The sequence below is a fragment of the Hydra vulgaris genome, chromosome 08, assembly GCF_038396675.1.
Source record: "Hydra vulgaris chromosome 08, alternate assembly HydraT2T_AEP".
Lineage (NCBI taxonomy): Eukaryota > Metazoa > Cnidaria > Hydrozoa > Anthoathecata > Hydridae > Hydra > Hydra vulgaris.
This window is the reverse complement of record NC_088927.1, coordinates 36292501-36318035: the sequence shown is the minus strand read 5'-3', so window position 1 is coordinate 36318035 and position 25535 is coordinate 36292501. Positions and strand designations below refer to the sequence as shown.

Below are 25535 nucleotides of genomic sequence, written 5' to 3'. Positions count from 1 at the left end.
TAAAAGAGACCATGGCTGTTTAAAGTCGTCACTTATAAAATTAAAAATTTTTTTTTTGTAATTTTTATTTTTTTATTTTACTTGTAAAAAAATCTTATATAATTAAATAATATAAATAAAAATTTATACAACTTCCAATTGTCAAAACAAAATATTATTTGCGGGGTCATATAAAAAGTTGAAATTGCATGCCTCCCTGGCCAAGCCTATATATATATATATATATATATATATATATATATATATATATATATATATATATATATATATATATATATATATATATATATATATATATATATATATATGTATATATATATATATATATATATATATGTATATATATATATATATATATATATATATATATATATATATATATATATATATATATATATATATATATATATATATATATATATATATATATATATATATATACACACACATATATATACACACTACCAGATGACTCTTCGTCCTACAACCCCATTATGTTCCACAAAAATTTAATTTTCAAACGTTTTAAGTTTTGAATTTTAGTTGATGTTTTTGAATTTTTTATTAAATACTTATTAACAATAGAATTTAATCAAAGCTTAACCGAATCGAAGATATCAATGAAAATGTTTAGATTTATTTTATTTCACACAAAGGTATTTTATTTTTAGGCATTCAAAGTTTAGAACTTTTATTGAAGTATTATGTTAATATTCTTATGCACTTGTAAGCAATTCAAAAAAAAAGTACTAGCTAAGCGTTTTTTTGAGGAAGGGACCACAAAAAGTAGTATAAGTTAACGAATTATATATATATACATATAAATATATATATAAATATAAATAAATATATATATATATATATATATATATATATATATATATATATATATATATATATATATATATATAAATGTGTATATATATAAGTGTGTGTGTGTGTGTTCCATTCAAACCTGAAAATGTTCTAATTTTTTGGTTTAAACATTTTCCAGATAACAGTTTCAATATCATGTATAAAATGGGATTAATTCAAATTTTGGGTTGATGCAGTGCGCACGATATGGTTGAAATAATGAAATAATATCTAGGTGCTTATAAAACATCAATGAAAAAAGATTTGGTTGCATCTACATAGGATGAAGCATCAGTAAACACAAATTATATTCAAAATTTAGAAGTTATAAGCCAATTTTGTCTTAATCATGGTCTACATCTTGAAGTGTGTGAGACACTTTATGAGAAAAAACATGTTATAGAATGAACACTGTTGAGCGCTGACACGATATTAGAATTCATGTTTGGGAAATGTTTTTTAGTTAACAATGAAATTAGCAAAAAAATTGATGGATAATATGAGAAATAGATTTGATGAATGCCTGAATACAGATGTCATGAATTTATAGCGCTGTCTAAAGAGCTTTACAATAACTTCATCCAAAGATGTGATAACTTTTGTAGCTTTGACATCTATTTTTTTTTTGGTGTTCATGTTAATGTTATTGAAGCAACTTCCAGTACTCCTACAGATGAAACAACTTGTTTCTCCGCACAGCAGCCTTGTTTGTTGAGGTTCGTGTTATAGAGTTGAGAGAGGGTTGTAACCACAGAAGTAGCCTCCTGGACTGTAGTGGCCTTCTTGGCTTTGGGGAGGTAAATGATAAAAAAAAAAACTTGAAATAAATTAATTTTACCCACCCATCACAAAGGATATACTAAACAATGCTCTAATATTTGCAAAACAACATACAACAATCAGCAATAAAAACTAGGGCAATCATTGTAGAAAATCATTATTATTTTTTAACCATTAGAGCTGAAGTGACTGTTTTAATTTCACAATGAGATGCTTTAGTTTATCTTTTAATCAAAAAAATGATTAAGGTCCTTACCAAGATGACCGATTAGATGTAATGCTTGACAAAATCGCTCCCGAATTAAATAAAACTAGAAAAAATATTACTGAAACATTAAAAAATTTTGGATTACAAATAGAAATCAAACTGAACACCGTAAACCAACTTGAACAGAGTTAATTTTCTCAACGTAATTTTCTCAATGTAAAAAAAACCAACCCAAAACAAAAAGTTTCTAAATTCAAATAGAATCAAACAAAAAAAGTATGTAAATAAAACCCTCTACATTAATAATAATATATCCCAAAAATTTTTTGATGAAAAACTGTTAATGTTATTAAAACTAAAATACAAAGAAGCGCTTAAGCAAAATAGTTTTAAAAACATCAAACTAAATTACAATCCCAAAAAAAAAGCTACACCTAAAAAATATATGTAAATTGGTTAATCCACCATACAACAAAAGCGACTCCACCAACATCAGTAAAACCTTTTTGTAACTGTAAGATGCTAATTTCCCACTAATTACCCAAATTCCCACTAATTTCCCAATTTTTATTCAATCAAAACATTGCAAAAGTTATTTACAGTAGCTCAAACATTTCAAAAATCATAAAAAGCATACATTGGTTGACAGAGGGTGTTTGAAAAAGAGAGGGGTATATCATAAACTGTCATTTAAAAATAAAAAACTTTCAAATCCAACCACACTCTCAAAACATTTTTTATTTTTTTACCATCTTCACATCCAACAAGGCTTTAAGCAACCACTATTAGAATTGGAAGTTACTGAAATATAAAGTTTATAAAGTAAAGATGAAGTTAATGTAGCAAGATAACGATCGACAGACGACTTAAAAGTATGCAAATTATATGAATAAGAAAAGCAAAAAGAAGCAAGCGAATTCTAAAGAACTGATGTTAAGGGAAAAAAACTAGACAAATAAGAGTTTTTGGAGCACCTAAGAACAGTCACAGAAAAAGGAGACTTAATTGAACAACAAGTAACAGGAGAATGAATTTCAAAAGGCAAGAGACGCTAGCTCTTTAGAGCAGTGCCCGTTAAAGTATTTGTAGAAAAGAGAAAGAGAATCAACACTATGATGATATGATAATGGTTGGAGATTGGCTGCAAGAGCAAGTCCAATTATGTTTACAATGCATTTTTCACCTTGCCTAGAATCGGAATATCCGGCCCAGATATGGCAACAGTATTCCATACAAGATCAGATTTGATATTTATAAACATAAAGAATCCAGAGTAAGAAAGTGTCAAGCATGATAAAAAGATGCAACCTTAGCAGATGCTAATTTAGCAATGGATTTGATATACGGTTTCCAAGAAAGATCAGAAGTAAGAGTTAAACCTAGAAGATGAAGGGTAGATGACACATCGAGTACATTACTGTTCATAAATATAGGAAGATGTAAATTATTACGATAATGATTGGTTGAAAAAAAGTGGGTATTATCTGAATTAAAGCTCAACAACTATTGTGAGCTCCATGCTGTAGCAAAAGTGAGATCCTTTTCAAGCTTGAATGCCCCCTCCTAGCGATCAGAGAGTGTTGGCTTCTTATCAAGACAAGAATAAATGGTAGTACCATCAGCAAAAAAGGCACCTTAGATGAAAGAATATCTGGAAGATCGTTAATGTAAATTAAAAAGAGTATAGAGTCAAAGATAGAACATTAAGAAGTTACTGGATATAAAGAAGAGTGCTGTCCATTAAGGACATTTTTTATACTACAATTGGAAAAAAAAGATTCAATAATGTTAAAGATATTACAAGATACACATAAAGAAGAAAGCTTATGTAGAAGACCAGCATGCCAAACTTTATCAAAAGCTTTAGAAATGTCAAGAGCAATAGCCTTAACCTCTCCACCTCTATCTAATATACAATAAAACCTATTGTTTATTACTGTTAGCAAATCAGCTGTAGAATGAGAAGATCGAAATCCATATTGTTGATCAGAAAGTAAGCTATTAGATTCATAATGAGAGATTAAGTGTTTGTTAATTAAAGATTGAAAAACCTTGTTTTAGATAGGAAAAAGATTAATGGAATAGTAGTTAGATGAATCAGATCGCTTACCAGAATCTTTGAAAATAGGGATAACAGATGCCACTTTCCAGCAGACTGGGAAACAAGCCACTGATAAGCACTTGTTAAATTGTTTTGAAAGTATAGACGACAGCTCCGGAAAACACTTTTGCAAGAATATAACAGGTACGTTGTCCAGACCACAAGCAGTCTTAGCAGGAAATCACTTTAGATACAGTAGTGTCTAAAGTGATTTCCTGCTTTCCTGCATACAGTAGTATCTAAAGTGATTTCCTGTAGTCTTAGCAGGAAATTACTTTAGATACAGAAGCTGGAGTGATACAAGTGTCAAGCAATGAATCAACCTGTTTGACGGCTATATAAGGTAAAATGCAGCTAGTGGAATCAAGAGATATTATTGATGAAAAGTTTATAGCAAACAATTCAGCTTTGCTAATGTGAGGTTACAAAATCTAAACTATACAAGAGAGGTGGAATAACAGATTTGACCTTATTATTGATACTGTTAAAGATTCTCCAGAAGCCTCATTTTTGAGATGAAATACTAGATTTTATGACCTGAGAATAGTGGGCTTTGGCATTAGACAAAACCTTTGTACAATGGTTTTTAGCAATAATAAACACAATAATAAACTGTGTTTATTATTGCTAAAAACCATTTGTTTTCTGGAGAATTGTTTTGCTCATAGATATGGAAGTAATGGTTTCAATTGAAAATTGCAGCAGCATATTGTGAGGAAAACCACAGAGAAGAGTTAGGCTTGACTTGGGATTGAGGAGAGGGAATAAAAGATTCCATGCCAGTCTAAATCCAAGAAGTTATGTAAGAAGCACATTTGTCAGCAGGAAGACGAAAGATTTCTAACCAAGGGCCATCACAAAGAAAATCACAAAAAAAGTCCCAGTCAGCTTTAAGGTAGTTGTAAGAGATAGGATGATAGGGGGATTATGATGATGTAGAAGAATGTGATAATAGTTTTAAATCTGATCACAGTTTGATCAGAAGCACCTTAGGTGCTTCTGATCAAATTGTGATCAAAAGCACCTAAAGGTGCACTGACTAGAATCAGAAACAAGACATAAGTCCAGTAGAGAAGGTAAATGATTCAGATTGACTAGAAAGCGAGTTTGAAAGTTGACTATTTGAGTTAGAGATTGAGAAAGGCAAAAGTTTTGGGTTTTAACACCTGCAGAGTCATTGACAATAGAGCCAAGCCATTCAGTGTGATGAGAAAATTACCAACAACAACAATATTGGCTGATGGCTTAATGAATTTGATCAGAAATAACATCAAAAAGAGTGCAGTCTTGAGATGAAGGAGAGCAATATAGAACAAAGAAAAAGGTGATAGAGTGAAGTGGTGATAAATGAAAGCACATAAAAGAATAGTCGGTGGATTCATACCTAGTTTCCTGACAAATGAGGGAATACCTACAAATGTTAATGCCCAGGCTAAGCATGTTAATTATTAGAGTTTTTACGAATTAAAGGAAGATAACCATTAACATTAAAGGAAGATAAACATTAAAACCAAGATCACAAAATGAGAAAGCTGAACTCAAAATCAAAGTCTCACAAAGATCAAGTAGGTCTGGCGAACTTTGCAAGAGATAAGACTCAACAGAAGAAAAGTTACTTCTAAGACCACAAATATTAGTAAAAGAGAACTTGGTAGTGATGATGGTTTTTTGTGTTTTATAGTTTTTGGTACTTTATTTATTTTAAATTAGATTGAAGAACTTGACTCAAAGTATAGATAGTACTCAGTACACTATCTAATAATCCAAGCAATTGCCTCATTACTAATTAATAAACCCTAAGCCGTAACAAAGTGCTCCATATGTGGCCTTGGCAATAAAACCAAAAGTACAAATAGGGACACCATTCATGCGCAACTTGGCACTGTTAGTACTTAGATATTTTACAGCTGTTGATGGAATCAGCCTCTCTGTTAGCTACCGAGTTTGGGAAGCCTGACTACCAGTCGGCCTCAGAAACATAAAACTGAGTTTTCGAGCTGTACCCTCATTAGGAGATAATCGAATGAGTTGCCTAGTCATTAAAACAAAGACACAAGCAAAACCCATGCATTGAGTCAAGTAGATTCCATGTTTATGGGAAACAAAAGAAAAATCTGAAGAAACACAGAAGTTAAAATGGTTCATCCAACTAAGATAACTGAAGCCTTATAATAAATAAAAAATGCTTAACGCAATAGCCATATGTGAATTTGACATCATAAAATTCTCTTAATTTTTTTATTTTTTAAAGACATTAACTTTTTTAAATTACTGCAAAAAAAATAATTACTGCAAAGCGAGTTAAACGTTAATTAACTTTTTTATTAATACTATAAGTAAATGTTTATTTTATTTTTTATACTTAATAATAAAATTTAATATTACATTTTTAAAAATGTTTGATATTAACAAATTTCTTTCTTTTCTCGACATTTACATGAATGAATTAAAATATGTTAAATTTTTTGATTTTTTAAAAGATTATTTCCTAAATTTCTAATTGTCTAAATTTGTAATGATATTTTATTTTTAAAAAATTAGCAAATAACAAATTAAAAAAATTAGCAAATAACAAATTACAAAAATTACGTTGATTTATTGACTTTATTTATTAAAAGTTTATTATTTTTTTTAACAATTTTGTTTGTGAAAGCAAAGATTATTTTTCTAAAAATCATTTATTAAAATTATATCGCTGTATGTATAGTTTATTAAAAAAATAAATGCTGCGATTTAACTTACGTTTTGTGCAACTTTTTTATGCAGCGTTTTATTCAAAATTTAATTTTGAGTAAAAAAAAAAAATGTTTAGGAAGAAAAACTGAAAAAACAATTGCAATAAAAATGAGCTAATTTTTTTTTAAGAATAAATAAAATTTAATATTAAATAATATTTAATAACATTTTTAAATAAATTTGACAGTTAAGTTAAACCCAAGCATTACCTTTAATTTTAATAAACTTAAATATATTATTTAAATCAAAATTAAATTATATATTTTTTATATCAAAATTAAATTATATATATTTTTTGTTATCAGAATAAAATTATATATTTTTATTAAAATAGTTTTAAATTAAATCATACATTTTTTATCAGAATTATATAAAAATTATCTTTGCTTCAAACTCAAAGTATTAGAGCTTTTCAAGCGAAAAAATCAATCATTACAATTAAAATAAAAACAAAATAAAAATAAATTTTTAATTTTATTTGAGTTTCTTTGATTAGTAAATAGCGCTTATATCTAACATAATTGTCATTCAAACTTTGGTAACAAATATTTTTACGTAAACGTCATTCAAAAGTTTATGCGTTTTTTTTTAAATTAATTACATCTTTTATCTTACTACTTTTAGAATAATTTAAAAGTTAAAAAATGATAAAAAAACGCTTAACCAAAACCGCTTACTGCTTACGTAAAATCACTAAAGACTTACATAAATCGCTTTATGCATAACGCTTTAAAACAAGGCCTGCTAACTTCTAAATGCTGTAATGAAATTAATTTACATTAATTTTGTTCAAAATGGTTTTTATTAAGTAATCACAAACTCAAAGATTAAATTAAGTAGAAAAATCAACATGTGCATAACGTTACGTAACAGAACAATCAACATAGCATTGCAACATAACAATTTTTTCCCAATAGTTATGAAAAGAAACAACAGTTTCTTTTCATAACTATTGGGAAAAAAAAACCTTTTACCTAATGATTGTGAAAAAAAAACTATTTTACCTTATGATTGTGAAAAAAAAACCTTTTACCTAATGATTGTGAAAAAAAAACTATTTTACCTTATGATTGTGAAAAAAAAACCTTTTACCTAATGATTGTGAAAAAAAAACTATTTTACCTTATGATTGTGAAAAAAAACCTTTTACCTAATGATTGTGAAAAAAAAACCTTTTACCTTATGATTGTGAAAAAAAAACCTTTTACCTTATGATTGTGAAAAAAAAACTATTTTACCTTATGATTGTGAAAAAAAAACTATTTTACCTTATGATTGTGAATAGCATGAAACTAGTGGTTGTAAAAATCATATAATTTTATTTTCAACACAAATACACACACAATATTATTAACCTTGAAAAGAATTTATCAAAAATCTTGGGATTTTTTACCTCTTTTAGCTCCTCAGCTTGAAAATCATGCTCTTTAGCTTGTTGTGAATTACTTCTTGAGAGACGAACCCGTTTGCTCAAAAGTTCTTTTTCAGCTAACTATAAAAGTTTTTTACTTATTTATTAGAATTTATTTTCATAAATTATTAAATTGGTATTATTTTCATAAATCATTAAATTGGTATTGCTAATATAGACCTAATACATTAACGCTTATGTCTTCAATATTAGATTAAGGTGAAATTTTTTTAATATTTTAATAGCTGTTTATAAACACAAGTAACAAACAGTTTGCTAGTGTCTATAAAGTAGCCAACTAGTTATAGTCACTAGTTGAAAAAGTTAACTAGCATATAGACACTAATTGAAAAAATTAACTACTGTATAGACACTAGTTGACAAGTGTCTATATAGTAGTCAACTAATTATAGACATTAGTTGAAAAAAATAGTTTAATTGAAATAAATTTAGAGATCCCAACTTTAAGTTCCATTTTGTACTTTTACTCTTTTTTAAAAAAGAGGCTAATAATGGTTTTGTTATGTAAAATGAGTCAGCATAAGTCAATTTTATAAATCAATGAATAACAAGACTCTTATTGAGTCTCTATATCTCTACTCTATATCATCTTGAATTATCTTTCACTACTGGCTTTTCATTGAAAACCTCAGATGTATTACAAAGCAAACATCTGCCTTTTTTATTGTGCTTGCCATTTTATAAATCCTGATGCCATCCTCTACCTCTATTAATCTCTTATCCTTTCTTGTATGAAATACTGTTGTTATATTCTGACTAGATCTTCTAATAATGGCCTTTCTCTTTTAGACAAGGTGCAAATAACACATAAATGTAGCTACTCCTGCTCTAGCATATAAGTTTGAGCCTCATGCACAATGTTGTAAAGGCTACATCTCTTATCAACAATGTTGTAAAGGTTGCATCTCTTATCATTAAATACTACCATGGTCACTGCTCAATTGTTTTGCTGCTTAAAAATTTTCTCAAATCTTTTGTTCTGCCTATCAGCAAACTCTTATTTACTTTAAATTTTTTAATCTAAATTTTTTCCTCAAACATTATTGTCCTGAAATTCTCTAATGTCTTAATGTATTACTAGCCCACATAATTTGCAGCTTTGAAGGCTTTCTGTTATGCTTTACTGACCCACATAATTTCCAGCTTTCAAGGCTTTCTGTTATGCGTTCTTGCTCTTTAAATCTAACTTCCTAGAAATTCCTTATACTTCCTAGTAACTCCCAACTTAAACAATGGTTGCCTGGCTGTTGGTAGTAAAAAAGAAAAAAAAAATGCATAATACTAGTTCAAGGTTATAAATTCTAGAAACTTCTTTTTGTTAAATTTGTCTGCAATTCATTTTGGTTTTTCAAACATAACCAATGAAACCACAAAAAAAAAGCCATTTTCACATTGTGAATAATTATTCAAACAAAATTACTGATAGAGTTAATGTTTTATGCCGGATAAGTGTCAGACAATGTCTCATGTCTGCCCACTGTTTCAAGCCTGTTTTCACTTACATTGATTACATCGGAAAAGTTAATAAAACAAATATGTTAAATACTTCATTAATTTCTGACAATGATAAAGAAAGCAGCAGTTAATAATAGCTGAAAAAAAGGCTTTTTTGGATAATGACATAAACAGGTCATTTGTAATAGTTATTTAAAAGGTTATTCCAGTATTTTATAGTGCACTGAAATAACCAGCATTTGTACTTAAATAACAACTGGTTATTTCAGTACTATTATGTTATTTCTGTATAAATATATATTTCGCTGTGTTAAAATAACCAATGGTTCTAAAATAACCAGTTATTTCAGTATCACCTAGTTATTTTAGTAATTTGTCATCTTGTTAGCTAAAACATGAAAAGATGAAAACAATGAGAAAAAACAACTAAATGCAAACTAATGTATATTCATTCAAGAAAAATTATTTTTGATAACATAAATCTATAAATGCTCATAATTTCGTACCTCTTAATACAATCTTAAAATCTTTTACTTAGTAACAATAACAAACAATAACAAAAAAGAATTTAAAACAAGAACTAATGCCTTAAATAGAAACTTTTTTTTGCCCTGGTTATTATCTCCCATACATACAAGATCTGGAATGTTGATAATCAGGCAAAAATCAAGCAAGTAAGACTGAATCCTCAAAAAAAAAAAAAAAAAATTTTTTCATAAATATCAAAAACAGTTTGTTTTGTATAATGTTAAAGAAAAAGACTAAAATAGAAGTTATGCTGGTTTGAGTGGTTTCTTAAAAATAAAGTTGGGATTGCTAAAACGTTTTAAATCACTATGAAATTTAAAAGACTTGTTTCTTGGAATAGGAACAACTTCTAGGACCCATTACAATGTGTAATTACACAAAAAAATATTTTTCACTTTAGTTAAGTATATAAAAAAATTGACCTGCTCTATTAAAAAGTATTTCTAATTTTTTTTTTTTTTTTAATTATATAATATAATTAAGTAACTATAACTTTATTTTTATTTAAAATAATTAGGATACATAAAAATGTATTAAAAGCAAGCTGTATATTGAATCTTATAAAATCTTATATAAATATGTATTAAAACCAAGCGGTATATTGATTCTTACAAAATAATCTGCTATGTACCTTTATTGTATGTACCTTTATTATTGCATAAATATTACTTTTGTTAAACACAAATTGTTAAATGGCTTTGGTAAATATAAATTATTAAATACTATTACATTAATATTATTTGCTCATGCTCACCAAGTCAACTATGTCAAATTCTTTGCTCAATAAATGATTAATTCTTTGTTATACCTTTTGTTTTTGTTGTAAAGTGAGAATACCAACAGACGAGTTACAAATTATTTGACGACCATCATCAGCAGTATAACTAAAGCTTTCATCTAGTAAAATAGGAGGTGTTCGACTTGAATCACTGCATGCAAATGTAAATAGATTTTTAAGAATTTTTTTATTTGGGCATGGGGTTTTATCAATGCATAAAGTTAAAAGTTGAGAAAGAGCAATGGCCATTCTTTTCTAAAATAAAAGTTTTAAATAAAATTTTTACCAATGAAATTAAACTAATAAAACTCATATTCTTTAAAAAAAAAAAATTATTTAAAAAAAAAAAAAATTTAATATTAAACTACTAATTTATTTAAAACATTAAAAGCTCAAACCTGTAATTGGACTTCATCCTCCTGTTTTATTGAATCCATAATTGGTCGTATAACAGGATTTAATTTATCAGTTAGTTTATTGAATGCAATTAAAGTTGCAGCTACACTTGCCTGAACTCTAGAATAGTAATACTAATTTAATTAATTCAAAAAATTAGACAAAAAAAGAAAATCAATAAAAACATAGTAAAACCTTGTATGAAGCTTTATAAATAAGACAATAAAAAAAACATCAATAAAAAAAAAGTAAAACCTTGTATGAAGTTTCATAAACTCTGCTTTCATATTTGATATAGTTATAATTAATGTTCGTTGTTTGGAATTTGCTAACTTTGCAAACTTAGGAGAAAGTTTTACAACTTCTTTTTGAAACTGAACTGTTCCAATATCAGTTGCAGTATCAAGGTTAAATGATCCTACTGGTATTCCACAAGATATGTCTATACCATGTTCACTGAAAAAGTATACAAGTGATTGTGTATCAGATTGTAAACGTTGATGGTGAAATATAAGTTCTTCATATATTATTTGTTCTGTAAGAATTGCATTAAGCCGCAAACTTAGTGAATTTGTTAGCATTGCATTCTGGAAAAACAAAATTTCAAAAATATATATAATTTTTTTTAAAAAAAAAAAAATATATATATATATATGTATATATATATATATATATATATATATAAATTTCAAAAAAAAAATATATATATATATACTTTTTTGAAATATATATATATAAATTTCAAAAAATATATATATATTTTTTGAAATATACATATATATATATATATGTATATATATATATATATATATATATATATATATATATATATATATATATTAAAACAACTTTAAAAAGTTTTCTACACTATACTATACTAAGTATAGTCTTCTATACTAAGTATTCATATATATATATATTATATATATATATATATATATATATATATATATATATATATATATATATATATATATATATATATATATATATATATATATATATATATATATATATATATATGTATATGTATATGTATATGTATATGTATATGTATATGTATATGTATATATATATATATATGTATATATATATATATATATATATATATATATATATATATTGTTTTAATGACATTTCTTGTAGTCCTTGACAATTTATTTAATATATAAAACTTAAAATACAACTAAATACTAATTTTTGATTTATATATACATAAATATATACACAATATATTACATAAATAAGTTTATATATTTCTTACTTGTCTGTCTTTAATTTTTACTTTTATTATTGTTATTTTATTATTATTATTAATTAAACTTGTCTGTCTTTAATTTTTACCTTAAAATGTAAACTATGTTTAAAAAAAAAAATTATTTTAGAATACGGGAATTTTTAAAAAAATTTTAATTAATAGATTGCCTGCCCAAACCAAAACTCTCAGTCAATGTAACAGCACTCCTCGCATGTTCCATCTATTTGTCAGTCAATGCAGCAACACTTCTCACATGTTTTACCTATTTGTCAGTTGAGGTAGCAACACTCCTCACATGATCTACCTATTTGTCAGTTGATGAATGTAAACAGTAACAAAATAAAAATAAAAAAATTTAGAATGTTTTTGTTTTTATTAAAAAAAATGAAAACATTCTGAAGGTTTAAAAAACAATCCAGTCTATTTTAATTTGCGTTTTTGTGGTTTATAAATAACGATACATTTAATCTGTTTTCTCAATTAAATTTAATGGTTTCAACATAAAGTGTACTTAATATTGCCTTCTTTAAACATAAAGAGTCGTTAAGAGCCGTTTTTTTACCACAAACAATTTAGATATCAAACATTTAGATGTCAAACTATTGGCAATGAACAAAATATAGTCATAAATAAAAAGCCAAAAACAAAAAAACTGCCTGCCCAAACCCTTACTATAAGTCAATGCATGTTCTCCCTAACAGTCAGTCAAAATATATCAAAACAGCAAAAAAGCTGTCAATTACTCAAATTCGGCATATATATATATATATATATATATATATATATATATATATATATATATATATATATATATATAAAATATATATATATATATATATATATATATATATATGTATATATATATATATATATGTATATATATATATATATATATGTTTATATATATATATATGTATATATATATATATATATGTATATATATATATATATATATATGTATATATATATATTGCAAATTTACTTAAGAGTATATAAATATACAATTTTCCTGCAAAAATGCCAACTCTATTCTATATGGTTTTAATAAAAAGCCCTCACAGTACCCTAAATTAGTATAAATTAAGCTGTGGCATGTATGCTGGCAGATACTTAACAGCTATGCCATGAGCGGCTAGTGTTTGCCTAACAGAAAGACTCCAGTGGTATTTACAATTGTCCATAACAAGCACCGGCACTTCCACATCTGCATTCCTAATTGCAGGTGCCATTGTAGTAATGAAATTTCAAAATAAATCAGCATTCCAGCCTTGAGTTTTTATTTCATAAGCCAGTACTCCCATTGTTAAAACAGAACAAATCAAACTAACATTCTTGCCACGATTTGCAGACGACTGTAAAATTGCTAGCCCACCTCTTAATGAATAATCATATATGCTGTTGGTGTGCACATTAAATCCAGTTTCATCCAAATAAATAAGTTTTGCATTTGAAATTCCGTTAATTTCTCTTATAAATGCATATTGTGCATCAATAACTCATGTTGAGTTTCGTTCTTCTGGCACATGCACAGCACGCTTTCTTGAAAAATTCAACCGTTTGAGTTTTCTTGAAATAGTAGGCTGAGACATGTTGCAGCCTGCTGCAGAAAGATTTTCTTTTATTGCTTCTTGCATTCAAAGATTGTTTTCTTGTATGCATAATTCAATATATATTTTTTTATTTGAGCGCTTATAGGTCTTTTACCTTGTTTTTTTATCAGAAAACAATTTGAATGCAGTCATGTCGTCAGATTCTCCTCTGCTTAACTTAACAACAAGATTTTAAACTGTGCGCTTAGATAAATTAAGAGAACTGGAAATGCTTGCTGTAGATTCATTTCATTCATTTCTTGTGACTAGCTAGCTCAGTTGGTTAGAGCGCCAAACAAAAAGTTAAAACCCGGACTGTTGTACGATACGGGTTCAAATCCCGCCACCCCCAACTCAGCGCTTGAGTAGTACTTCTGTAGGCAAAAATGTTGGTCAATAACGGAAGCTACTTTGAATTAGTCTTAATAACTATTTATGACTGTTCCTATGCTAAGCCAATAATATCTTTGAATTTAACATTGTATAGAAAAATATTGCATGAAAATTCGAATAAATAAATAAAAAAAAATTCAATTAAATGCTCAAGCATTTCACTGAATTTTTTTTTTGTTGCTATTTTCTGCTATTTTCTCTTCCATCCATAGGGTAAATATTTGTGTATTAATAATAATCATAAATAATTAAATTTAAATCTAGATAAATGAATAATTAGATAAATAATAATTTAATCAATCAATAAATTTAATAATAAAATTAAACAAAGACCTAATACTAAATTAAGTAAGAAAAAGAAGGTAGTTTGTACCTTAAATAAACCATCATTTTATGTAAAAAGTCTTTGTCTTAAGTATATTTAACCTCATTTACCAGGAAACAAAAACAGTTTGTTATGAAAAAACTGTGCTTTTTTAAAGCACATATAAGAATGAATAAACATGCATATAAGAATGAATAAACATGCATATAAGAATGAATAAATACGCGTATAAGAATGAATAAACACGCATATAAAAATGAATAGACACGCATATAAAAATGAATAAGTCTCTAATACAAATAGTAAGAATTTAGTTTATGAATTAATTTAAAAAATATAAAAAATAACCTCATTTTTTCTTCTCCATTCATGCAAGACAAAAGAACCACACATTTGTTGAGTAGCTGATCCAGATAATAGAAGATTCTCAATATAAAACAGTAAAGAAGAAGAATTCTGTTCAGTACTTAGATGGGAGAGCAAAATACCTAAAGCTCTAAAATTACGCAAATAAAAATAAAATAAATAAATGAAACATAAAAAAAATTGATAACAAAAATAATAATAATAAAAATTCTTACTTAGATGCACACAGTCTAGTTTTAAGAACCAATGATTCTTTTTCCGATTCATCTACACAAGGGTTTACAGACCCAATACAGCTAAATTGATTACATTCATCATTTCCTTTGTTCTAATAGAAAATTAACTTTTATTCATTTTGTTTGTTATTATTACTTTCAATTATTTAAAAAAAATTTCCAAACCTTATCAACTTGCAATACATCAACAGGTTTGTGTACAGGAATAACAAGCAGCTCAACCCATTGTGAAAAACTCAAAAAAGTTAAACTATAAAGTGAACAAGAATAGTTCTTACTGTCAAGTGCTACTGCCCAAACCTAAGTAAAAAATCAGATGATATAGAAAGTTAAGATGATATCAAAAGAGTTTCTGCTTTGATTTGTTTTGATCTATTTTGATCTTTTAATCTGTTTTTTCATTTGTTTGCATTTTTGCCATTCAATGAATTTATTTTTTTAATTTTAATTTAATTTATTTATATTTTGAGTTCAATTTAATAAGAAGCAGAGTTTGATAAATGTTCATGGGTATAATTTTCATAATAATTAGCATTAATGTTCACATTGTTATGTTCATAAAAACAAAAAGTTTTGTCTCTGATAGTGTTCAATCATCAGCATTCAGTAGGGTGTCCCAGAATTACACAAAATAACTTTTTTTATGAAATTTACACCCTTAATTTCTTTTGAATAGTAAGGTAGAAGATAAATATATGCTAAAGTTTGGTCTCAGATCATTTTAAGTGCTGACTGTAAAATTTATTTTTTTTGAACAAAATTGAAATAAAACAATTACAGGTTCAAGGTCGTTCGTCAGCAAGGGATGACTAATTTTCTCAAAGGGCAACTTTAATTTTGAAAAAAATGTCTGTCAGTAGCCCTGCAGGACAACCAGACATTTTCTACTTAGAAAAGAGTCTTTATTATTAACCATATGAAGATTTTATTCCTTGTGATTATTTAAAAAAAACATTTCAAGCATTTAAAGTACATTTTAAAATGTATGTAAATTATGCACTACGTTTAAAAATGAACACACTACAGTGCATTATATAATTTCATTAAACATGATAAAAAGAAGCCCACTTGAGTTAAATTAGACATACAAGCAATTCAAAATGTTTTTAAGTTTAAACTACTACTCTGTTAAAATGCTGTTGGTTCATTTTGAAGCACATTTTCTTTTTAATTCAAAATGAGAATGTATCAAAAAAATCTTAAGTTTACAGTCACATTTCAAATTATGCTTTTTTCTCAATTCAAAAAGAGTTAAAATTACATTTTCTTATCATTTTCTTAATTTTATTAGTCACATTTTGAATCACGTGAATGGGCACAGGAATCATTAATAACTTTGAACCTTTGTTGATGCAGGAAATTTTTTTCTAAAAAAAAGAAGTCTTAATAAAGTAAATTACTTTAATAACAATGTTTTAAACATTGGACATTTAAATTTGATTAAAATAATTTTAATTAAACAGTTCTTATTAGTTGTATTTTAGTAGCCAGTCATTTAAATTTTTTTTCTTCTGTTTTTTCACCTGAGAAAAAAAAAAAAATACCAGACTACTGATTATCATAAGGACTCAAGTAAGACATATCAATGTCTTATTCGTCCTCAGGGTGACCAGGAAAAAACTTTTTGAGACTTCTTTGTTTTGTTTTTTTTTTACTCTTTTTTCTACAAAGAGTATTCTTTGATGCTATTTTTTGAGAAGAAAGTTTTTTATCAAGTTGATGTTTTTATTAGCAGAGAGTTTCCTTTAGCATTAGTTCTATTAAGCCCTTTAAAAATATTGTAAAATAACCATATAATTAAATTTTTGAGAAGTTGGGATGAAAATGAACTATCTTTGGTTTATTTACTATTCTTGAACATATAAATATAAGCCAGTAATCAGCCATCACAAGCTCTGGAAGCTTGCTGTCAGTTAATGTTAAAATTCGATTAGGTTTTTCCATATATAACTATTTTTTGTTGTAGAACTGGAAAGTAAACTATTGACTTTAAATTAAATATTTAACAGACATTTAGTAAGTAAAATCAACTAACAAAAACACAACTATTCCTGGAAAATGATACCATTAATGGTTATAAAAATTTGTAATCAAAGCATTCCCAACACCAGTATTAAACTCATCCTTGAGAACATATGCCACTTTAAAAATAAATAAAATAAATAAAAACATTCAAATCATTAAGTACAGAATGTCATTTGATTCTAGACTTTAGGTCTCAAGAAATCAGCACAGAGCAACAGCAAACAAACACGATCATAACACTAATTACAACACTAATGTATAAAACTTATCATTAGTCTACTACTAAATTAATTTTAGTAGACTTTTTTACAGGGAGTTTGATCCCCACCACGTCCCTGGTAGTACCGCGCTGAACTTGTTTCTCCGCGCAGCGGCCTTGTTCGTCAAGGTTCGTGTTTCGGAGTTATAGAGTTGAGAGAGGGTTAACCACAATTAAGTAGCCCCCTTATCTGTAGTGGCCTTCTGGGCCTTGGGGAGGTGAAATAACAAAACAAAAAAAACAAAAAAAATGAATAGGAGAGAAAAAACTGCAAATTTCTAAAAATATCAAAACATTAGTAGAAATTTGTTTTGCATATGTCATGATAGAGATATAATAAGCCCATCCTGCTTCTACAGAAGGTACTGCTGTAGAGGCAAAAAAAAATTGCTTGTAGCTCGAAAAAATTTTAAAATTTTATTTTAACAATTAAAAGTTTTTTTGCTATAAATAAATACGACAAGATTAAAAAAAATACAAAATTTATTATGCTAAGGGGAGGACTTAAACCCCTTGAAAAGGACACTGATGACAGTGCACTAAACCATTTTTGCGCTGTTTACTGTTGATTGATAATGACACCTGAAATGCCTGACAACCATTCATTTAGCATAGTTACTAGCTTAAGTAACTTTTCTTAAAGCACTAATGTTATAAACTATAATGTGGTAGTCTGATTAAAAATTATTTTATGCATTTAAAAAATTTAAAACATTCCTAATTACTAATTTTAAGTATTTTTATGCAGTTCCAGGGCTCTATTTTATATTTCATGAAACTACTACATAATCCATATAAAAAGGAACCTAAAGCTTAAACCTTTTTGTGTATATAAAAATATAAAAATAATAAAATTATTTTTTGAACCAAAACTCATATATTCTGATAATTGTAAAACAACTTTAGGTACTTTTTCTTTACCATCTCGGCACAAACTACAACCTAATGCAAATAATAGTTCTTAAGATAATTATGATGCAACTAATGGCATCAATCTTCTTTTTTTTGTTTCACTACCTAAAGTATCAAAATTCACCTGGGACCTACCAGATACTACAGTTGGATGAGCAGAGTTTTCTTTATCACTGGAAGCAGTTAGTTGAATATTCTTGTTATCAATTACAAGTTAAACTGATATTAGTTAATTTTGTAGCCATAGTTACATAGTTTATTATTCTCTTCAAATTGAATTTTAGAGTTTTTGTGTATATGCTACCTTTACCAAAGATGCTTTATGAAATTAGACGAGTTATTGCTTGCAGCTAAGTTTATGCCATTTACAACTGCATCCAAAATATTAGGATTAGCTAAGTTCAAGTTTTCTTGTATTATATATGAATAAATATTGTATTATATATGAATTGTATTATATATGAACATCAATACACAATATGAACATCAATGAACAAAATATCAATATTTTTCAGGTTTCAACTATATAAAAATATGAATTTCTTTTACAAAATTTTACAAATAGGTATTTTAATATGTATTAATATTAAAACAAGTTTGTAAGACTATATTGTGTCTCACAGAGACACAATATTATCCAAATTTACATTGATAATATACATATTGAACAATGTATTTCAAGTCTCAAATTACTGGATTACTTTGGAACGCAAAAGTATTCGACTATATAAGTGAAACTTTAACTGAAAAAACTACTTCAAATATGCTGTCATTTAAAATCGTTTTATTTGACATAACTTACATGCAAAATAGTGTTGTAACAGCTCATTTGAAAGATAATACTTGATTTTATTAAATTATGCAATAAAAAAATAGAGGTTTTAAAATTAACATCTATTCCATGCTTATTAGAAACACAAAAAATATTATCAAATAAAATTAAAAATTTGGTAAAATTTGGAAAAAACACTTTTTATTTTACAGCTTGGAAGCATAGAGGCATACAACTTGAAGAAGCATACGTCATGAAGAAGCATACGGCATGATAATTATACAAAAATATATACATTTTATTAAAGCTGAATGTTTAAGCTATAAAATAGCATATAATAATGTAATTTTTGAAAATGTATTTTTTTTTCTTTTGTCCACTACCTGGCCCATTAAGCACCAGTGCAAATGAAAATTCAGTCCCAGCATTTCAAAAAAACAAAAAATCTAAATTTTTGTATTTATGAAAGAGGCAGGGGCACTTACAAATATTTCAAAAATACCATGAGAATCATTTTTTTAGCTTTATCTACCTGATTTTAGATATTTTGTTTTTTGGTAAAGATGATGGGAATGGTAGGCCCTGCCTATTTAAAACCATGTGTATACTAAGGAGGTTGGGGGAGAGGCTTGTTAATATTATTTGATATGTATATGTAATATAAAACATTTTTAAAATTGTACATTTTTTGTTAAATGAAAAATGTTAAAGTTTTATTATTCAAGAATTTTTATCTGCTGTTTATATAAGTATTTTATCGCTATGAGGATACTGTTCTTCTATCGAAATGACAATTTACAAATTCTTAAATTTTTAATTGATAAATAATTTTTGATAAACGACATCATTTATTAGAGAATTTTATTAAAACTCATATATATATATATATATATATATATATATATATATATATATATATATATATATATATATATATATATATATATATATATATATATATATATATATATATATATATATATATATATATACATATATATATATATATGTACTTATATACATACATATATATATATATATATATATATATTTATATATATATATTTATATATACATATATATATATATATGTACTTATATACATACATATATATATACATATATATATATATATATATATATATATATATATATATATATATATATATATATATATATATATATATATATATATATATAATATCCTAGCTCTGCCTAATTAATATTACCCCTAGAATTATTGTTTAGCCGGGGCCATTATTATCATCTTCACTAAAAAACAAGACATAATTTAAAATCATAGATATCAAGCTACAAAAAAAATTATCATGGTATTTCTGAAATATTTGAATTTTTGGTGATTGTACTAAATTTTAATGTGCACTTGTGGGGGAATTTTTTAGATTTGGAAAAAAGTATAAATATTTTATGTTAATACAAGTAAAATTTCATCTTTTGCCACTAAGCCATTTCCGAGAAAATGAAATGTGCCTTTTAGTCATATCAGATAGCTATTTCGGTATGATATCATCAACGAAGTGCAACGATTTTTTTTGCGATCACTCTTAGGATGACTGAAATAATGTTTATGTCTTACTTGAGTTGTCTGCTATAATTATCAGTATTTCAATTTTTTTTTGGTAGTTTTTCTAATTGGCGGAGGAAAAACTGTTTAATTAAAAAAAAATTATTGATAAAATATTATTCTCACTTTAACAAGTTTAAGCTAGTTAAACAGTTTTTAATTTAAATTACTTCTTTTTTTTTATAAAAAAATTTCCACGTGCATCATTAATGTTTAACCAATTATTGTAATTAATAATTATTGTTTGACAAATAAAAAAATTTAAATAAAAATTATTTTATAACTATGACAAACAAAAGTTTTGGCATCATTAATAATTTATGTTAAAAACTTAAAATGCAATTATAACTTTTTTAAAAAAGATACATTAGCTTTTTAAATAGAGTGACTTTGAAATACAGTTTGAATTGAAAACTTTAAAATGTGACTTCAACGTTTTAAAAAACATCTCACTATAAAATATTTTGATTTGCATGCATGTCTAATTTAATTCAAGTTCTAAGTTAATTTAATTCAACTTCTTTTTACTATGTTAAATATATTATATACGTAAAATTATATAATGTAGTGTATAACTACTTGAAATGCTTTTTAAAGATTTCTTCAAAAAAGTTACAGGGAACAAAATCTTAATAGTTTTAAATATGGTTTTCTTATTGAACACAGGCTATTGATTGGTGTTTTTTTATAGATTTTAGTTACTTTTTGTAAAAATGAGTCAGCCCGTATCACAGAGGACCATAAGATACAACCCTGCAATGGTGTTTTATACAAGTACACACATTCATTCATTTGTATTTCACAAAAAAGCTTTTGAAAAAAAAAATGCTTTCATGTAATATGAACTAAAACAATTTATAAATAAAATATATAACTATGTAAAAATTACCTCCAAAACAGTTTCACGTATTATTTCATTTAGTTCAAGAATAATTCTCATATAAAGTTGCTTCAATAAGTCGCCTAGTATTTTTTGTAACCAACCTTTATCCTAATTGTTATTGATATTAAAAAAAGTAGATAAAATAATTTTATGAATGTTACACTCAAAAATGCAATAAAATATTTTAAACCTTTGCATTTGATATTAGAATACTCAATGTGGATAAAGATGACAAACGAACTGAGGAAATATTATGCTTTAAAAATGGCCATAATCTTGGAACAAACTCAGCTAGATGACCACTAAAAAAGTCATTTGTTTCCTCTTTAACTTTAACAAGTGAAGAAAGTAGACTCATAACACTATTTGTTGATGCTGTTAAATCATCAAGTTCAAGAAGTATATCCCATAAAATTTGAAGAAGTACTGGAACCTAAAAAATTTTTTTAGCTATATTTGAAGAACTGGAATCTAAAATAATTTGTAAAAAAAATAAAATGTAAGTTTAAAAAATTCTGCAATGCAGCTTCAAAATATTTGAGTTTTTACTATAAAGTGGATCTGAATATAAACTGATCAAATTGGTGATACAGCTATTGTTGCATATGCTGTAATGTTTAAAAATAATACGTTTTAACGACGATAAATCAAGCTCTTTTTATTTGAATGTATCACTCATTCTTAAATTCATATTAAATATTAATCAAATATTAAATCTTTAAGACACTTAAACTGCAATATTTCAATCAATAAGGTACATCAGAAAGACGCTAAAATTTGTTTTAATTTGCCAAAAAAAACACTTTAGCATAAAAAATAACTATAAAAAATATAGGAACCACTTTTTCCATACTTTTTCACGAAACAAGCTTTTTATCATTGCAAGAAATTAATGAAAGCAAAACAAAAATATTTTCTCTAATTAATATCAAACAATAACACTATACTAATAATAACACTATACTATTAATAACATTATACTTGTCATCCCAGAGAAATTAGTTAATCGATTGTTACACATTCGAATCGCAATGGCATCTATTGCTAAAGATTATAATCACTTAAAATTTACACAGTTTATGGCCCAGACAACATTCCTGTTTTTTTTTCATTTTTATAGTGTTGTTTAAAACTTAATTCAATATTCCCTGAACTATATAACAAGTACTTAACTGAATCTTATTTTTCTGCACGCTAAAAATGGCATCATTTTAATAAATCTTGAGAAATAACTTTACTTTAATCTAACAATTATCTTTTTACTATTATTTAATTAATAACTAATTTTCATTATCAATCTTGAGTCTAACAATGTACTTTGACAATCAACTGATAATCAATAATTAGATTCTCTTCTCCCACTGCTTGATTGGACAGAAGCATAAAGACAAGGGCTGCCTTTCTTGACATATCAAACACTTTCAATAATGTATGCCATGCTGGTTTTCTCCATTAGCTCTTGTAACCCCGTTATCAAAGCTATCTTTGACAAATAACACTCATTTCCGGTAACTTCTGGCATACCACATGTTTCTATTTTAGGTCATAAGTTGTTTTTCATCTATAATGATGATCTTCAAGATAATCTTACCTTCAAGGAGACTCTAATATACTAATAACTCAGCTTTTTTCTCTGCACAGCGACCTTGTTCGTCAAGGTTCATGTTACAGAGTTAAAGAGTTGAGAAAGAGTTGTAACCACAATAAAGTAGTCTAAAATCGAGGTCTCTTCAATTGTAGTGGCCTTCTTAGTTTTAGGGAGGTGATTAAAAAAGAACTATATAAATATTTTTTGACAGAAAAGTTGTTACTTTTTGATCACTTAAAAGAATGCTATCTCTCTTCAGTAACAGCTTGTAAACTGATCAGCAGTAAACAAAACTCAGTTGATACTGCTTATAAATATCGCAACAATTTTGATGTTCTTATATTGATGAATGTCAACACTTTTGCTTAGTCCACTGCATTTTCTTATCCTATATTTACCTACTGATCTCTCATGGAAACCATAAATCCAATCCATTACAAAGTTAGAACCTGCTAATATTGTTTCCCTCTATTGTGCTCATCATTGTTTTATTCATAATTCCATTATCTACTTTTGTAATTTACTAATTTGTTTTTGTATGAAACACTGTTGTTATATTTGAACTGGTTCTTTTAATGATGCTTTTTTTCTTGAGGTAAGGTTTTAAAATGGATTGTAAATGTAATTGTTACATTATAAATAACTTTTAATTGTTGATCTTTTCAAAAGTTTTTATTTTACGTGAAGGCTTTAAATAAAATAAAAACTTAATTATAATATTTGTTTAAAATCACGGCATTTTGTGTAAAGGAACAAAAAATGTTACAATTAATTTTTTACTATAGTATATTTATGTAACAAATCGTTACCACATTTTTGTTACTTTAATTAAATATGCATTTTCAGAAAAAGAAGAAAAAAATGAAGAATAATGAAAGAAAAGATTGCTGCCTCATGCCAAACCCTCAGTCAATGTAGCAGCACTCCGCTGTAAGTCATTGGTAAAAAAATATATATTATCTATTTTTACACTAACACAAATATATTACTAACACAAAAAGTGAAAAAGCACATTAAAAAAAAAGTTATGCACAAAAAATATTTTTAATAAGGATGATTATTTTTAATAATGATGAGTATTTTTAATAATGATGATTATTTTTAATAATGATGATTATTTTTAATAATGATGATTATTAAATTAATCATGCTAATCTTTTCATACCTAAAAATCATCTTTTTTTATTTTTTTAATTTCACCTCATTAAAGGTTAATTAAATTACCATCAAAAAGCAATTAAAAGTTAATATTTGCAATAAAAAATTAAACTGAGTTAAAAAATTAAACTGAGTTAAAATTTTACCTTTTCGGGAAAGTGAGTTTGAAATAAATCACTAACAGGAAGCAATGCAGATGCTGCTACTGCTCTGACATCATCATCTTTATCTTGAAGTCCTTTTAAAATCCATGGAAATATTTGAGGTAAAAGTTCAACAGCCATGTCCTAGAAACATAAAAGATACTTGCAATTAGGCTTTCTGAAACAGAAAAACCAAATCAAAAAATTAGCGGTTTTCTTCACATGTATTAGAATCTGATATTTGCTAAATGTATCTGATATCTATTAACAAATTTTTTTTTTAATTTAAAACTTCTTAAGCATTCAAAATTTTAATTTCTAATATTCTTTAAACTTAAACGATATTGTAGTTTTACATTAAAAACGATAGTCTTTAATTATGCATAAACACTCTATATATATATACAATTATTTACAATTGTAATTATATTGTGATGCTAATTGGTCATTTGTTATAAGAATACCATGCGTAACTTTCTATAGGAACAACATTTGTATATTACAGATATTTGTTATGGTTTTATTTGTTATCAGATGGTTGCCAATGAAATATTATTCAAGTGCATAGCTTGTTAAATTTTTTTGTTTTATTTCTTTAATCGTTTTTCTAAGTGAATCGCTTGTTGAAGTGAATTGTGTTCAATAGTTTGTTTAATTAAACTTTAAAAGTTTATTTGTATAGACAAAAGGTAAATAACTATTTTAGTTTTAAATTACAGTCCCTTATTTTAAGCCATCTAAATGAGTTCCAAAAAAATATCAAAAAATATGGGA

At 26.1% G+C, this 25535-nt stretch overlaps 1 protein-coding gene across 4 annotated transcripts in view; it reads right to left on the bottom strand.

The window, feature by feature from the left end:
- Positions 1–25535, bottom strand: part of LOC100205708 (TATA-binding protein-associated factor 172) — a 107761-nt gene that overhangs the window by 49832 nt on the left and 32394 nt on the right. For all 4 annotated transcript variants that reach the window (XM_065803597.1, XM_065803599.1, XM_065803598.1 and 1 more), the window contains exons 12-21: positions 24765–24905; positions 22063–22305; positions 21879–21980; positions 15602–15736; positions 15416–15528; positions 15183–15330; positions 11525–11856; positions 11272–11389; positions 10904–11128; positions 8074–8172 (exon numbers count right to left, since the gene is read on the bottom strand). In XM_065803597.1, coding sequence (XP_065659669.1) covers positions 8074–8172; positions 10904–11128; positions 11272–11389; positions 11525–11856; positions 15183–15330; positions 15416–15528; positions 15602–15736; positions 21879–21980; positions 22063–22305; positions 24765–24905 — 1656 coding nt within the window. The remainder of the gene's footprint in view (positions 1–8073; positions 8173–10903; positions 11129–11271; positions 11390–11524; positions 11857–15182; positions 15331–15415; positions 15529–15601; positions 15737–21878; positions 21981–22062; positions 22306–24764; positions 24906–25535) is intronic.